An 18,436-nucleotide genomic window follows, 5' to 3' on the forward strand; every position below is an offset into this window, starting at 1 on the left:
TCATACAAATCAATTCGAGAACCAGAAATTTTCGGCCCCAAAAATCGCAAAAAAAGTAAGGCTAACCCCTTTGGATTTTTGGCGAAAATTTCGACGACTCTGAAAAGTGTTGCAATTAATTCTTTAGGGCACTATTCCGACGTAATTTTGCGAGAGAAATCGATTAAGCGCAGTCCCAATACGCTGCGAGCAACGGATCAAAAGTTACAGCCAGAAAACTGAAGATTTTCATCGTCATTTCTCTGCTGTTGGTCCTACGCTTTTTTTAATGTGTTTTTTGAGTTCCTGGGGTTCCAATTAGCCAAGAAACGGTCATACAAATCAATTCGAGAACCAGAAATTTTCGGCTCCAAAAATCGCAAAAAAAGTAAGGCTAACCCCTTTGGATTTTTGGCGAAAATTTTGACGACTCTGAAAAGTGCTGCAATTAATTCTTGAGGGCACTATTCCGACGTAATTTTGCGAGAGAAATCGATTGAGCGCAGTCCCAATACGCTGCGAGCAACGGATCAAAAGTTACAGCCAAAAAACTGAAGATTTTCATCGTCATTTCTCTGCTGTTGGTCCTACGCTTTTTTTAATGTGTTTTTTGAGTTCCTGGGGTTCCAATTAGCCAAGAAACGGTCATACAAATCAATTCGAGAACCAGAAATTTTCGGCTCCAAAAATCGCAAAAAAAGTAAGGCTAACCCCTTTGGATTTTTGGCGAAAATTTTGACGACTCTGAAAAGTGCTGCAATTAATTCTTGAGGGCACTATTCCGACGTAATTTTGCGAGAGAAATCGATTGAGCGCAGTCCCAATACGCTGCGAGCAACGGATCAAAAGTTACAGCCAAAAAACTGAAGATTTTCATCGTCATTTCTCTGCTGTTGGTCCTACGCTTTTTTTAATGTGTTTTTTGAGTACCTGGGGTTCCAATTAGCCTAGAAACGGTCATACAAATCAATTCGAGAACCAGAAATTTTCGGCTCCAAAAATCGCAAAAAAAGTAAGGCTAACCCCTTTGGATTTTTGGCGAAAATTTCGACGACTCTGAAAAGTGTTGCAATTAATTCTTTAGGGCACTATTCCGACGTAATTTTGCGAGAGAAATCGATTGAGCGCAGTCCCAATACGCTGCGAGCAACGGATCAAAAGTTACAGCCAAAAAACTGAAGATTTTCATTGTCATTTCTCTGCTGTTGGTCCTACGCTTTTTTTAATGTGTTTTTTGAGTTCCTGGGGTTCCAATTAGCCAAGAAACGGTCATACAAATCAATTCGAGGTCCAGAAATTTCCGGCTCCAAAAATCGCTAAAAAGGAAGGCTAACCCCTTTAGATTTTTGGCGAAAATTTCGACGACTCTGAAAAGTGTTGCAATTAATTCTTTAGGGCACCATTCCGACGTAATTTTGCGAGAGAAATCGATTGAGCGCAGTCCCAATACGCTGCGAGCAACGGATCAAAAGTTACAGCCAAAAAACTGGAGATCTTCATCGTCATTTCTCTGCTGTTGGTCCTACGCTTTTTTTAATGTGTTTTTTGAGTTCCTGGGGTTCCAATAAGCCAAGATACGGTCATACAAATCAATTCGAGAACCAGAAATTTTCGGCTCCAAAAATCGCTAAAAAGGAAGGCTAACCCCTTTAGATTTTTGGCGAAAATTTCGACGACTCTGAAAAGTGTTGCAATTAATTCTTTAGGGCACCATTCCGACGTAATTTTGCGAGAGAAATCGATTGAGCGCAGTCCCAATACGCTGCGAGCAACGGATCAAAAGTTACAGCCAAAAAACTGGAGATTCTCATCGTCATTTCTCTGCTGTTGGTCCTACGCTTTTTTTAATGTGTTTTTTGAGTTCCTGGGGTTCCAATTAGCCAAGAAACGGTCACACAAATCAATTCGAGGACCAGAAATTTTCGGCTCCAAAAATCGCAAAAAAAGGAAGGCTAACCCCTTTGGATTTTTGGCAAAAATTTCGACCACTCTGAAAAGTGTTGCAATTAATTCTTCAGGGCACTATTCCGGCGTAATTTTGCGAGAGAAATCGATTGAGCGCAGTCCCAATACGCTGCGAGCAACGGATCAAAAGTTACAGCCAAAAAACTGAAGATTTCCATCGTCATTTCTCTGCTGTTGGTCCTACGCTTTTTTTAATGTGTTTTGTGAGTTCCTGGGGTTCCAATTAGCCAAGAAACGGTCATACAAATCAATTCGAGAACCAGAAATTTTCGGCTCCAAAAATCGCAAAAAACGTAAGGCTAACCCCTTCGGATTTTTGGCGAAAATTTCGACGACTCTGAAAAGTGCTGCAATTAATTCTTGAGGGCACTATTCCGACGTAATTTTGCGAGAGAAATCGATTGAGCGCAGTCCCAATACGCTGCGAGCAACGGATCAAAAGTTACAGCCAAAAAACTGAAGATTTTCATCGTCATTTCTCTGCTGTTGGTCCTACGCTTTTTTTAATGTGTTTTTTGAGTACCTGGGGTTCCAATTAGCCTAGAAACGGTCATACAAATCAATTCGGGAACCAGAAATTTTCGGCTCCAAAAATCGCAAAAAAAGTAAGGCTAACCCCTTTGGATTTTTGGCGAAAATTTCGACGACTCTGAAAAGTGTTGCAATTAATTCTTTAGGGCACTATTCCGACGTAATTTTGCGAGAGAAATCGATTGAGCGCAGTCCCAATACGCTGCGAGCAACGGATCAAAAGTTACAGCCAAAAAACTGAAGATTTTCATTGTCATTTCTCTGCTGTTGGTCCTACGCTTTTTTTAATGTGTTTTTTGAGTTCCTGGGGTTCCAATTAGCCAAGAAACGGTCATACAAATCAATTCGAGGTCCAGAAATTTCCGGCTCCAAAAATCGCTAAAAAGGAAGGCTAACCCCTTTAGATTTTTGGCGAAAATTTCGACGACTCTGAAAAGTGTTGCAATTAATTCTTTAGGGCACCATTCCGACGTAATTTTGCGAGAGAAATCGATTGAGCGCAGTCCCAATACGCTGCGAGCAACGGATCAAAAGTTACAGCCAAAAAACTGGAGATTTTTATCGTCATTTCTCTGCTGTTGGTCCTACGCTTTTTTTAATGTGTTTTTTGAGTTCCTGGGGTTTCAATTAGCCAGGAAACGGTCATACAAATCAATTCGAGGACCAGAAATTTTCGGCCCCAAAAATCGCAAAAAAGTAAGGCTAACCCCTTTGGAATTTTGGCGAAAATTTCGACGACTCTGAAAAGTGTTGCAAATTATTCTTCAGGGCACTATTCCGACGTAATTTTGCGAGAGAAATCGATTGAGCGCAGTCCCAATACGCTGCGAGCAACGGATCAAAAGTTACAGCCAAAAAACTGAAGATTTTCATCGTCATTTCTCTGCTGTTGGTCCTACGCTTTTTTTAATGTGTTTTTTGAGTTCCTGGGGTTCCAATTAGCCTAGAAACGGTCATACAAATCAATTCGAGAACCAGAAATTTTCGGCTCCAAAAATCGCAAAAAAAGTAAGGCTAACCCCTTTGGATTTTTGGCGAAAATTTCGACGACTCTGAAAAGTGTTGCAATTAATCCTTTAGGGCACTATTCCGACGTAATTTTGCGAGAGAAATCGATTAAGCGCAGTCCCAATACGCTGCGAGCAACGGATCAAAAGTTACAGCCAAAAAACTGAAGATTTTCATCGTCATTTCTCTGCTGTTGGTCCTACGCTTTTTTCAATGTGTTTTTCGAGTTCCTGGGGTTCCAATTAGCCAAGAAACGGTCATACAAATCAATTCGAGAACTAGAAATTTTGGGCTTTAAAAATAGCAAAAAAAGTAAGGCTAACCCCTTTGGATTTTTGGCGAAAATTTCGACGACTCTGAAAAGTGTTGCAATTAGTTCTTTAGGGCACTATTCCGACGTAATTTTGCGAGAGAAATCGATTGAGCGCAGTCCCAATACGCTGCGAGCAACGGATCAAAAGTTACAGCCAAAAAACTGAAGATTTTCATCGTTATTTCTCTGCTGTTGGTCCTACGCTTTTTTTAATGTGTTTTTTGAGTTCCTGGGGTTCCAATTAGCCAAAAAACGGTTATACAAATCAATTCGAGAACCAGAAATTTTCGGCTCCAAAAATCGCAAAAAAAGTAAGGCTAACCCCTTTGGATTTTTGGCGAAAATTTCGACGACTCTGAAAAGTGTTGCAATTAATTCTTTAGGCCACCATTCCGACGTAATTTTGCGAGAGAAATCGATTAAGCGCAGTCCCAATACGCTGCGAGCAACGGATCAAAAGTTACAGCCAAAAAACTGAAGATTTTCATCGTCATTTCTCTGCTGTTGGTCCTACGCTTTTTTTAATGTGTTTTTTGAGTTCCTGGGGTTCCAATTAGCCAAGAAACGGTCATACAAATCAATTCAAGAACCAGAAATTTTCGGCTCCAAAAATCGCGAAAAAAGTAAGGCTAACCCCTTTGGATTTTTGGCGAAAATTTCGACGACTCTGAAAAGTGTTGCAATTAATTCTTTAGGGCACTATTCCGACGTAATTTTGCGAGAGAAATCGATTAAGCGCAGTCCCAATACGCTGCGAGCAACGGATCAAAAGTTACAGCCAAAAAACTGAAGATTTTCATCGTCATTTCTCTGCTGTTGGTCCTACGCTTTTTTTAATGTGTTTTTTGAGTTCCTGGGGTTCCAATTAGCCTAGAAACGGTCATACAAATCAATTCGAGAACCAGAAATTTTCATCTCCAAAAATCGCAAAAAAAGTAAGGCTAACCCCTTTGGATTTTTGGCGAAAATTTCGACGACTCTGAAAAGTGTTGCAATTAATTCTTTAGGGCACTATTCCGACGTAATTTTGCGAGAGAAATCGATAGAGCGCAGTCCCAATACGCTGCGAGCAACGGATCAAAAGTTACAGCCAAAAAACTGAAGATTTTCATCGTCATTTCTCTGTTGTTGGTCCTACGCTTTTTTTAATGTGTTTTTTGAGTTCCTGGGGTTCCAATTAGCCAAGAAACGGTCATACGAATCAATTCGAGAACCAGAAATTTTCGGCTCCAAAAATCGCAAAAAAAGTAAGGCTAACCCCTTTGGATTTTTGGCGAAAATTTCGACGACTCTGAAAAGTGTTGCAATTAATTCTTGAGGGCACTATTCCGACGTAATTTTGCGAGAGAAATCGATTGAGCGCAGTCCCAATACGCTGCGAGCAACGGATCAAAAGTTACAGCCAAAAAACTGAAGATTTTCATCGTCATTTCTCTGCTGTTGGTCCTACGCTTTTTTTAATGCGTTTTTTGAGTACCTGGGGTTCCAATTAGCCTAGAAACGGTCATACAAATCAATTCGAGAACCAGAAATTTTCGGCTCCAAAAATCGCAAAAAAAGTAAGGCTAACCCCTTTGGATTTTTGGCGAAAATTTCGACGACTCTGAAAAGTGTTGCAATTAATTCTTTAGGGCACTATTCCGACGTAATTTTGCGAGAGAAATCGATTGAGCGCAGTCCCAATACGCTGCGAGCAACGGATCAAAAGTTACAGCCAAAAAACTGAAGATTTTCATCGTCATTTCTCTGCTGTTGGTCCTACGCTTTTTTTAATGTGTTTTTTGAGTTCCTGGGGTTCCAATTAGCCTAGAAACGGTCATACAAATCAATTCGAGAACCAGAAATTTTCGGCCCCAAAAATCGCAAAAAAAGTAAGGCTAACCCCTTTGGATTTTTGGCGAAAATTTCGACGACTCTGAAAAGTGTTGCAATTAATTCTTTAGGGCACTATTCCGACGTAATTTTGCGAGAGAAATCGATTAAGCGCAGTCCCAATACGCTGCGAGCAACGGATCAAAAGTTACAGCCAGAAAACTGAAGATTTTCATCGTCATTTCTCTGCTGTTGGTCCTACGCTTTTTTTAATGTGTTTTTTGAGTTCCTGGGGTTCCAATTAGCCAAGAAACGGTCATACAAATCAATTCGAGAACCAGAAATTTTCGGCTCCAAAAATCGCAAAAAAAGTAAGGCTAACCCCTTTGGATTTTTGGCGAAAATTTTGACGACTCTGAAAAGTGCTGCAATTAATTCTTGAGGGCACTATTCCGACGTAATTTTGCGAGAGAAATCGATTGAGCGCAGTCCCAATACGCTGCGAGCAACGGATCAAAAGTTACAGCCAAAAAACTGAAGATTTTCATCGTCATTTCTCTGCTGTTGGTCCTACGCTTTTTTTAATGTGTTTTTTGAGTACCTGGGGTTCCAATTAGCCTAGAAACGGTCATACAAATCAATTCGAGAACCAGAAATTTTCGGCTCCAAAAATCGCAAAAAAAGTAAGGCTAACCCCTTTGGATTTTTGGCGAAAATTTCGACGACTCTGAAAAGTGTTGCAATTAATTCTTTAGGGCACTATTCCGACGTAATTTTGCGAGAGAAATCGATTGAGCGCAGTCCCAATACGCTGCGAGCAACGGATCAAAAGTTACAGCCAAAAAACTGAAGATTTTCATTGTCATTTCTCTGCTGTTGGTCCTACGCTTTTTTTAATGTGTTTTTTGAGTTCCTGGGGTTCCAATTAGCCAAGAAACGGTCATACAAATCAATTCGAGGTCCAGAAATTTCCGGCTCCAAAAATCGCTAAAAAGGAAGGCTAACCCCTTTAGATTTTTGGCGAAAATTTCGACGACTCTGAAAAGTGTTGCAATTAATTCTTTAGGGCACCATTCCGACGTAATTTTGCGAGAGAAATCGATTGAGCGCAGTCCCAATACGCTGCGAGCAACGGATCAAAAGTTACAGCCAAAAAACTGGAGATCTTCATCGTCATTTCTCTGCTGTTGGTCCTACGCTTTTTTTAATGTGTTTTTTGAGTTCCTGGGGTTCCAATAAGCCAAGATACGGTCATACAAATCAATTCGAGAACCAGAAATTTTCGGCTCCAAAAATCGCTAAAAAGGAAGGCTAACCCCTTTAGATTTTTGGCGAAAATTTCGACGACTCTGAAAAGTGTTGCAATTAATTCTTTAGGGCACCATTCCGACGTAATTTTGCGAGAGAAATCGATTGAGCGCAGTCCCAATACGCTGCGAGCAACGGATCAAAAGTTACAGCCAAAAAACTGGAGATTCTCATCGTCATTTCTCTGCTGTTGGTCCTACGCTTTTTTTAATGTGTTTTTTGAGTTCCTGGGGTTCCAATTAGCCAAGAAACGGTCACACAAATCAATTCGAGGACCAGAAATTTTCGGCTCCAAAAATCGCAAAAAAAGGAAGGCTAACCCCTTTGGATTTTTGGCAAAAATTTCGACCACTCTGAAAAGTGTTGCAATTAATTCTTCAGGGCACTATTCCGGCGTAATTTTGCGAGAGAAATCGATTGAGCGCAGTCCCAATACGCTGCGAGCAACGGATCAAAAGTTACAGCCAAAAAACTGAAGATTTCCATCGTCATTTCTCTGCTGTTGGTCCTACGCTTTTTTTAATGTGTTTTGTGAGTTCCTGGGGTTCCAATTAGCCAAGAAACGGTCATACAAATCAATTCGAGAACCAGAAATTTTCGGCTCCAAAAATCGCAAAAAACGTAAGGCTAACCCCTTCGGATTTTTGGCGAAAATTTCGACGACTCTGAAAAGTGTTGCAATTAATTCTTTAGGGCACTATTCCGACGTAATTTTGCGATAGAAATCGATTGAGCTCAGTCCCAATACGCTGCGAGCAACGGATCAAAAGTTACAGACAAAAAACTGAAGATTCTCATCGTCATTTCTCCGCAGTTGGTCCTACCCTTTTTTCAATGTGTTTTTTGAGTTCCTGTGGTTTCAATTATTCTAGAAAGGATCACACAAATCGATTTCGAGAACAAAAATTCTCGGCCATAAAAATGACTAAAAAAGTAAAGCTAACCCCTAAGGATTTTTGGCGAAAATTTCGTCGCATCTGAAAAGTACTTCAATGAATTCGTTCAGGCCCTATTCCGACGTCATTTTGCGAGAGAAATCGATTGAGCGCAGTCACAATACGCTGCGAGTAACCGATTAAAATTTCCTTTCAAAATACATTTAATCTGATAGAATTTTCACAGAGGTAGGAAAGACAATCAAGTAGTCATAGCCATACGTTTTCAGACTTAGAATAACATTGCTGAATTTAGCCGAACTGATTCGCTTCAACTGAATAGCACAGTTATTTTGGGTATACGGCGTTTATGCGGCTATACCTGAGACTGACAATCGGCGGTTATTTTATAGTCGAAATAATATCACACCCTGCAATATCCATCTGAGTACACGTGATGGTAATATGAGTTTCAGTCGGCTTGACGTACCGACCACTTAACGTCTTGAGTTGCGCGACGCAGAGGGCGTCCTCTGACGATGCATTCATCTCACGGACCTATGAAACGAGCCCCAAGTAGTATAGACATATAAGAAAGTTGATTCCTCTTGCGCCTATGCTTCCGCTGCTTGACGCGGACGGCAGTGCTCCGTCCACAAGTCCGTGATTCATCCAAGAATACATCTCATGCATTTTCGGTTACAGAAAGCCCTACTGGCCAACGACACGTAACCTAAAATTTACAGGATTCTGAGATGACCAGCAGACGTCGCTGTGCGCATATGCGAATAAACCGGATGTTGCGCATTGTGTTGCGCATCATCCTCCCTGTCGGTCGATCCATTTTAGCACCGTCCTTTCCGGTTCGCTCTATCGAGTGACTGCGTCTTATTTAGTTTTAGCTGTAATCAAATCTTTCTCCATCTTCCACAATGAGGATCTACAAAGATATTTTCACCGGTAATTATACTACTCTAAACTAATCCTGTCGCTCACAATATGAATTTTTTCGATTCCCAGTTCGATATCGCATTTATGAAACGTTTTATTACCAAGTAAATTTCAAAGTGACATTTCGATAAGCCTTTGGTGTCACATACCAATCTCGGTTAGTTCTGATAATCTAACTACACATTTCTCAGCGATGATCATACAAATCACTCAATTATTCCATATTACTTTGTCCTAAGAATATGGAAAAGAAATTTTTTTACACATCTTGATTTCACTATTCTTCCAACGTAACCTAATAATGCATATGGTTCATCGTTTATTTTACTCATTCTAGGTGATGAGATGTTCTCAGATACCTACAAACTAAAGCTGGTCGATGACGTCCTTTATGAAGTGTATGGTAAAGTAAGTGTATCAGCGTAACAATCATCCCGATTCTTTGACATGTCGTTGACGCCTTTGCAGTCTGCATCTAAGATTTATGCCATATTCTAGCTTGTCACACGCAAGGCTGGATCCATCGAAATAGCAGGATTCAACCCTTCAGCTGAAGAAGCCGATGAAGGCACGGATGAGGCTGTCGAATCAGGAGTTGATGTAGTGTTAAATCATCGTCTCCAAGAAACTTTTGCCTTCCACGACAAAAAATCCTACACTCTGTACCTCAAGGATTACATGAAGAAGTAAGTGTCTACATTTTTTTTTGCAGTCAAAGCTTGAAATCAAGTTTGCTCAATCTTCGTCTATTGCTTTAATTTAATTGATTATATTTTTGCACTCCTTCTAATTTCAGATTAGTTGCCAGACTGGAAGAAAAAGCACCGGATCAGGTTGAAATTTTTAAGACCAACATGAACAAAGTGATGAAAGATATTCTCTCAAGATTCAAGGAGCTACAATTTTTCACCGGCGAATCAATGGATATCGATGGAATTGTTGGTTTAATGGAATACCGTGATATTGACGGTGACTCAGTGCCAGTACTGATGTTCTTCAAGCACGGCCTAGATGAGGAGAAATTCTAAATAATTCTTAGATATGAAACAAATTGTGGAAAAAAATTTTGTAAGTTTAATCAATATTTAAAAAAAATATTATCGGTTATATGTGATAGCTGACCTTATACATGGAAATTCTCGGTCAACATATATTATCTGTTAACCGATGCACAAACATGTTATATAAAACTGGTGACTGAATTCCCGTTACAATACTTTCAGTTATTGTAGCGTCTACGTAAATCAAACAGAATTTATTGACAACGTGGTGTACTCTCATTAGTAGACTAGTTCAAACTTTTCCAATGTGACTACATATCTTTCATTTTTATATGTTATAGATAAGCTGAAGTTAAGACTGCCCACAACGCGACGCCGCTGTGAAATTAAGTTACAAATAACCCTTCCAATTTCTTGTATTGATTGCAGTTTTATTTATCAAAAAGAAAACCTAAACAATATTAAACACTAGTTGATTGTCTTTCAAAACTGTACATACTCAGATAAATATTTATCACTTGTCACATTCAGCTCTTACTTCAAAGACATGAACTCCAACTTTTAAGACTAAACGTGTTTGTTAGTCTATTTATTTTTTTATTTCCACTTCTCTTAACAGAATTAATTTATACACTTGTATTTATTACGGAATGGAAGATGGGGAAAGAAGACGGTAGCACAACACCTTGATCAACAATACATTGCGAATTATTTACAGCTGTTACATCAATACTAATTATTTTTGTTTCTGAAATAAATTCGATACACCTATGTCTGACGAAATAAACTATTGACGTTTTCATAAACTGTTATTTTGTTCCTTTAAATACCTAAAAATAAACTTCAAGTTGTATATATATATAATTTCTTTTCGATTGTAAAAATTAAAATTAATACGTGTTTCATTACACGTATTACAAGTTTCACCATAAACGGGAATGATTGAAACAAACCGCCAATATTTTCGTAAATTACTCGAAGTGACGATACTTTTCCATTGTTCGGTATGACTTTGATAAAAAAAAAATAAAAAAATAATAAAAATCAGAGGTAGATGAGGTATGTATTTAATTTTTCAGATATACACATAGATATTGATTTAATAAAAATGAAAGTTTCGTAAAAATATTATATTTAGACAAAATTGGAATAGGCGATCGTAATATATCTTCGCGTCACCGTCACAAGTTCGATTGAGAAGTGTTATAAATCACCATCATCATAGTGCTTATAAAGTACACATGAAAATATTAATTTAGTTTACTATATAATAACATGTACAATTATTTCGTGTAAACTGGTCTTCCCCATATCTTTCTCTAGTCTTTCTTCAATAATATATTACTCTTCCTCTTTACAAAACAGTGATTACTCTGGTAATGATTAAATGACATTCTAAAACTTGACAAGTGTGCTTCATCCCTATTACTGAAAATATTTTGACGTTTACAAAAGCGTTTATATCTAGTATAACACACATTACGTCACATGTATGCATCTATTATAATCATATGTATACGTAAGTGGATTTACCTATCATAAAACAATTTTTTCTTATCTCAATTATGCATAAATTATTGCATAAAGTAATTACTAATTTTTATGTACTACAGATTAGACTTCTTACATGTCTAATAAAAAGTAAAACCGCTAGGTGAGAACGAGGATCAACTTTCTAAGCAGCTGACTTCGATTCGTCACAAAAGAAATCAGTAATTATTAAGCCACATTGAAATTGAGGTTTCGAGGTAATCAATTTCTCTAGACGATTACCACTTCATTTTTTTTTACAAAATTCAAATTTCAGAAAATAGCATCGTATTGAAGATTTTGAAAATTCAGCTACTTGTAAGGTAAATTCTAGTGGAATTGACCGCTGTAACTTTGGGGATTGTATTAATTGTACAATGCATGTGGCTCTGGTGAAAAATTGGAATATCCATTCGTTAGAGCCAACCAACCTGTTTCAATCCACAGAACTTATTGTTAATGAAGAAAATGTCTAAGAGAGGATTGGCGGTAAATGGTTGTAATCAATAAATTTAATCCTCAATTATCAAACTACATGCGCGTTCTTGACATAATAAGGAGGTTTTTCCAGCTCTAATGGAGGGAGGGCTCTCCTCAGAACTAGAATATTTTATTTACAAGAACAATGTTACAAGGGAACTATGTCATGGTATTATACGAGCATAGTAATGAATTATAAATTGACATAGAAAAAACAAAAAGAAAGGAAATGTACGAATTAAGTGACTTACATTCAAATGTATAGAAAATGGCAAGAGTGCTTAAGAATTATACATACATCTGTGAACCGCTAACTCGAGCATTGAGAGGAACAATACACAAAGACAGAAAAGTGGTCTAGAGATATCGTAGGTCAAGGTAAAAGCTAAGTCATCATCGGTAGAATGACAGGTTGGAAATCCATTATGTTAGAATCCATCACGATCAGGGTTTGGACCAGGAAAAAAAAAACTTGCCAGGTTGTTTTAGAACCACTATTATTAAAAACAATTATTAGATAAGATTATAAGATAATATTATTTCAACCATCTGTTAATTGTTTTTAATAATGAAGGTTCCAAAAGAACCAGACAAATAATTAGTGGTTTTCCAGCAAACTTGGTAAGTTTTTTTTTCCTGGTTAAACCCTTGATCATGATGGATTCTAACATAAGGAATTTCCAACCTGTCATTCTACAAATGACGACTCGGCTTTCACCTTGACTTAAGATGTCTCTGGACAACTTTTCTGTCTTTGTATTTTGTTCCTGTTCCTGCTTGAATTAGCGGTTCACAAATGTTTAATAATTATTCGGCACTGATGCTGTTTTCGATGTATTTGAATGTAAGTGACATGATTGTTACATTTCCTTTTTTTTTCTTCTTCGTCAAATTATAATTCATTGCTACACTTGTGTAAAACCATGACATAGTTCCCTTGTAACATTGTTCTTATAAATAAAATGCCTCAGTTCTTACGGGGGCCCCCATTAAGACCGAAACGTCAATTCATAATTCTTTCTTTCATTTGACCATAGACACCGAAAAAAAGTCCTTGGTACTTTTCACAAGGTCGAGAAAAATCCCCTTCAAAGTTATTGAGCTAACATGACAGAACGTGTAAGTTCAATTCATACAATTATGTATATATAATGTGTTACAGACGATCCTGGTAATATATTATACTATTTTCAAGATATAGTGTATGTGTATATATTATATACATACAGCAGTAACAGTAATTTGTAAGTATTGTTGTGTACGACATTTAGATTGAGAAAAGTTAGTACTCTGGCACTTATACAATTTACTAGCTTAGCTATCATGAAGGTACAGTAAGTTAGTAGGAGAATCACTACTTTTTAATAAGCGGTCATGAGGAATCTTGCTCAAACGTAAGAGAAATTTTAAATTGATAAAAGTTTTTGTACTGGTCTAGTTTTGTCTCTGAAAGTAGTTGTCTTGCAATTTTTCTGCCATAATCAAGATCCTAATGACTTATAATAATTTAATTTTTTAATAATTTAAACATTATGTTTGATCAATAAGAGAACGACAAGAATCAACTGATCATTGAACGTGATTGGAACAATAATGTTGAAATAGAATCTATTGGAAATAGTTTAACTCATTACAATAAGTTTGCAGAAAACAAAATAAGTTTCATTTACGATTGCCATTACAAAATAAGTACAGTAGAGCCTTGCTCATCTGAGCCTGTTTCGTCGAAGTTCGCAATTATTGAAGCCTGGCTTCTCTGCGATCGATAAAAATATCTACTGTTTGTCACTCGTAGTAAATACATCTATTGTGGTTAAACTTTGCTTTCACGACCTGCTTTCTCTGAATGCTTATTTGCATTTATAATTCTAATCTTTTTTTAACGTAATTGAGTTAATGTGACACATAAGCTTATGACAGCTCAACACTGTTTGTTCATGAAGGAAATCATAGTTAATATTTATTATCACTCAAAAGTGTTTTGTTATATGTCTAGTCCCCATTATCCGAGTTTTGTCAATTATTAGAGCTGGGGTGGGTCAGCAAAAGCTTGGATTAGCAAGGTTCTACCGCAATACATTGTTTAAAATAGAACAAACCCTTCAATTATCATCTTCTCAATGAAAACATGACGTTTCAAAGTGAAAATTTCTTGGTGAAATATTGCAATACTCCTACTTGTGTTTTATTTTTAAGACATTATGCGCGCTAAGCTGAGAAAACGTTAAACACAATTTGAGCATCGTATTATTCCATTTATCTATGTTATATTATGAAACGACATATGGCAAAAGCGTATACTAGTAATACACCAAAGACGTTTGTGTTCATAGTCTAAACTCTAACAATATTTCATTTCACTTTGACATTTGTAACCAAAAATTATGTATAATATTATTATCGGCTTTGTATCATTTATATCAGGGATTGATTAATTATTTTTTAAATGTAATGTTATATTTCCTTATTACAATTATAACATCGTATATATCGCGCAATATAATTTACAATTGAATATTACTCGTAATATTAAATATTTGTAGCTTAATAAAATCTAATCTACTGACCGACTACTGAGGTTTTCTTATTGTATGTGTTCATTAAAAGATGAGTTACAATTTAGAAATATAGATATTTTCGTTTTATAGTAACATTTATATATTTATTATTTATATTGAAAATCTATCCACAGGTAACAACACTCGCACCCCACAATTCTGTTAAATTTCCGCAAGAATTTCGTACCAACGGTTACATTTATTTCGAATTGCGAAACAAACATATTATTTAAGGAATAATAATAACTTATTTATACAGAATATAAATAATCTTCATAGACGCCGTATTGCTTCATTATATATTTACGCATATATAATTAGGGGAGTTGTTTACATTTTTACACGATAGCATAATATACAAAGTCTGACGTTACGAAGAGTCATCATACCAACTTTCTGCAAAACTGACAAAATACATCAAGATCATCTAAGCTTTCCATACTTTGTTATACTTTTTAGTTCCGGTGATATTCAGCCAATAATTCATTAAAGTCAACAAACAAGTTTGCTAATAAATAATACATTTTTTCACGGGAAGTAAGCTTTTCGTTTTTCAAATTAGTTTCTGGAACCAATTTTAAATTTCGTACTTCCTGATAAGTTGAATACAATGTATTATAAACTATCAGTTACTAGGAATAATTTCAACGCCAATGCAGCAGAAAAAAAGCTAAAATAAAAATTACGAATTAAAAGTATACAATTTGTTAATATGTATCGTGTAAGGATAACAGTAAATACTCTCTCCAATTTCTCTACATCTTCCTCTTCAAGCACATAACAATAACCAACAGCTCTAACAATCGCAGGCAATCACACGCAAATAGAAATATTTTTAATAATATAATAATATTAATTTCCATAATTTATGAATCTATTCATATCGTAATAAGTATGATCATCCACCTATGATTGATAAAATAATTAATACTAGAAGATGCGAAACTATCGAAGATACGATAGCAAAGAATGCTTTTAAAGACACATGAGGAATTAATTCACTGCTATGTGAAAAAAGTTGATTATTTGGCTTCGCAGTAAGATTACACAACATTTTTATTCATAGTTGTGTTCAATTTTTCGTATGTATTGTCCTACATATATAATAATATTTAAAAAGTTGAGGGACTTGAATCCGGCAAGAATATTGATGCCTCCATTATTTGAAAAATATAACAAAAATATAAATTGCCCGATTTTCACCTCATTTCATTTGATTATTAGCATTCTCTTCTATCGAATAATTTAACACGAATAATCGTAATCGAAATTTATCTATGCTTGATTCTGATATCCAATAACCTAGAACAGTAAAATATCAATTCAATGCATTATCGTTAGATCAGATTCAAAGCACGACTCGTCAATCACTAAACTAAATCGGTGATTCACCGAATTCCTAACACAATTAATTTTATCCACTGCATCGTTAATAAGACTATATACATATATATGTATATATATTTAGCTTTAATGTTGTCGAGTTTCCATATTATGCATGGTATTTGTAAATATTTAGATCACACATAATAAGCCGTTGTGAACAAAATATCTCTGCAACGAGCCATCTTTTTGATAACTAGTCAGGAATACCTGTAAAGTCAGAAATAACACTTTTACGTTATTTAAATATTTTTGATAACTGACTGTAACTCTATCATCAGTTTTGAAAAAAATCCTAAAAATAGATAAAAAATACAACAATTGCGATTGTGAATTTTTTATCATCAACTGGACTGATGTTCAAATTTGTTATTCTGAAGATTTAATTCAATTATCCGAGAATTATGCTACAGATCTTCTTTCTCTATCTATTTACCTATATCGTGTGTACAATATAATCCAATCTTAAAATATGTTATAATGTAACATAATACAATGTAATGTAATATACATATATATGATGCATAAAACATAAACGAAAAAAAGAACAATTCCATATGTATAACAGTTAAATCAATGAATTATCAAATTCTTTTAGTTTGATCTAATATACAAATAATAATGGTAATAATAATAATAATAATAAATTACTGTGATCAAATATCTGTATATTGTGTCGGGCCAAAGATTTTTCGCGTCAATATTATGGTTGGATTGTATTTTTATTTACTGAAACAATGATTATGTATAAAAATCATTATTAACGCCACCTGTCGATCATAGGCGAACAAAGCAGAAATAATATAGTAATTAAAGATTAATTAAAAACTGTGAAAATAACAACTATCTTAGGAACATTATTTCATAACATATGTCTACAGGCACACCTATATGTAGGTGGCTACGTTCGTTCAACCTCAGTTCAACAAAAATACAATCCATTATGTTGACATATTATTAGTAAAAATAAGACATTTCCATCTTTTCTTTTGTTATAATTAAGTTTTGCCAAGCTTCCTGACTAACGGTTGTGTAAATTGTAAGCCGTAGTTGAAGTATTTCAATAAATAATTGCCAGAGACACTTAATCTTGAGATATGTTTCATAATGAATTTACCAATGACAACTTATTACCGCGAAATTTTCACGATTATGAGCTCACATAGAAGCCTTTGAATTCATTTTTTCCGAAAATTTTAGTTAATCGATATCTTTTTCCAAGTAACTAACTCTTATTACGATCAGGTAACTGATATTCAGAAAATCTTACGCTCAGTCCAAATATTTTTTACGGAAAATTACGGGAAAAATGATTAATTATACGTTGTTAAATAATTTCCGTCTGCAGACCTTTCCGGACAAAGAATTCCTTAAAGACATCGAGTTGAAGTTGTACCTCTATACAGCCCATTACAAATACATCAATTGCAATAGCTAATAATTTTTTACTTTGAATACTTAACTGCTAAATTTCAGAATAAAATAGCACCGTATTTGTATCACGTTTATCTCAATTTTGTCACCACCGAATCTTCTACCTACGCTATATCTCAACCCCCCAATTATTTATAAGATACACATTTATTGTGTACATAGATATATGATTATTATTATTATTATTATTACACGCAAATATAAATTTAAAAAAAATTATATGCCAATTTACAAAGAACAACGTGTGCCTTGACCTTTTTTTACCTACGGCTTACAACTTACACTTTATTATTTTATCCTGACGCATTTGAGGCATAAGGCCCCGGATTTGAAAGGATTGACAATGAAACGGGAATTAGGAATGAAAGTAATTATAAATAAAAATAAAAGAAAAAAAACAAAAAAAAAAACACAACAGGTAATGCGAATATTTCGCTTTTGAAATAGGATTGAAAAAGAATGCGTCAGAAGTCACATGTCGGCGTGTCCCAAAATGCGACACACCTCTTGCTCCTAAGGATCTGATGGAGACTCTAACATTTCCATGAGAAAAGTATCGATCGGTACGTCTCCTATTAAATTAAAGAAAAACAGATGCTCCAAGCATTTTAAGCTGATAGAACGTAGCGAAGGTAGTCTTAAAAGAAGTTTTGCGAACCGGCCTGGTTCGTCAGGCCTAGCTGTGCGGGTGTATTCCTCTAACGCTGCATAAACCTTTTCCCTGAGTAGCTCGACCTCTTGCCTAGATTTCAAACCACGAGCATCCGGATTGAAAAGAATGATCGATCGCAAACAGCCAAGCTCCGTTTTGTCCATTTTCATTTCCCGCATTTTAGCCACTAGCTCTGTAAGCACTCGTTCAAATATTGTACCAACTCCTGCATGACGGGCGGAATCACCATGCACAGTTAATCCTGTTGCGAGAACAATCCCGTCCTTGACTTCAATTGACCGGTGAGAAAATGCTGCTATCAGTAGCTCGTTCCATCCGGCTCTGAGAAGAAGTACTTGATCCTCAAGCGGCAGCGAGGTAAAATGAGGAATATGCTTAGCCCACTCGACTAACTGAAACAACTGTTTGTTCGTCGCGTTGCAAATATTAGTTACAGCATTCTGAAAATGTGAAGACAATGTTTTTATTCATTTTTACAACTTTCAATGATCTCTCCTCTCATAAAGGACATTGGAAATGTTCTTTATTTACATAATTTTACTCATACAACGTTGACTTTGCTAACTATTTGCTTTGATCGGTCTAAGATCAAAGAATTAAAATTTACTTCTCGAAGGAAATGCCATTTTTTGTCA

At 35.9% G+C, this 18,436-nt stretch overlaps 2 protein-coding genes across 4 annotated transcripts in view; one reads left to right on the forward strand and one right to left on the reverse strand.

Annotated features, from left to right (window-relative positions):
- Positions 1 to 8,638: 8,638 nt before the first annotated feature.
- On the forward strand, positions 8,639 to 10,549 carry LOC124405674 (translationally-controlled tumor protein homolog). Its single transcript, XM_046880769.1, has 5 exons — positions 8,639 to 8,751; positions 9,080 to 9,150; positions 9,241 to 9,428; positions 9,539 to 9,810; positions 10,085 to 10,549. Exons 1-4 carry the CDS (start codon positions 8,724 to 8,726, stop codon positions 9,768 to 9,770), a joined length of 519 nt encoding a protein of 172 aa, XP_046736725.1. The 5' UTR covers positions 8,639 to 8,723; the 3' UTR covers positions 9,771 to 9,810; positions 10,085 to 10,549.
- Positions 10,550 to 13,934: 3,385 nt separating this feature from the next.
- Positions 13,935 to 18,436, reverse strand: part of LOC124405670 (retinoic acid receptor RXR) — a 51,332-nt gene continuing 46,830 nt past the window's right edge. For 2 of the 3 annotated variants that reach the window (XM_046880765.1, XM_046880763.1), the window contains exon 5: positions 13,935 to 18,241. In XM_046880765.1, coding sequence (XP_046736721.1) covers positions 17,642 to 18,241 — 600 coding nt within the window. In that variant the 3' untranslated portion in view covers positions 13,935 to 17,641. The remainder of the gene's footprint in view (positions 18,242 to 18,436) is intronic. The other variant, XM_046880764.1, reaches the window with a different exon arrangement.

The sequence above is a fragment of the Diprion similis genome, chromosome 4 (assembly GCF_021155765.1).
Source record: "Diprion similis isolate iyDipSimi1 chromosome 4, iyDipSimi1.1, whole genome shotgun sequence".
NCBI lineage: Eukaryota > Metazoa > Arthropoda > Insecta > Hymenoptera > Diprionidae > Diprion > Diprion similis.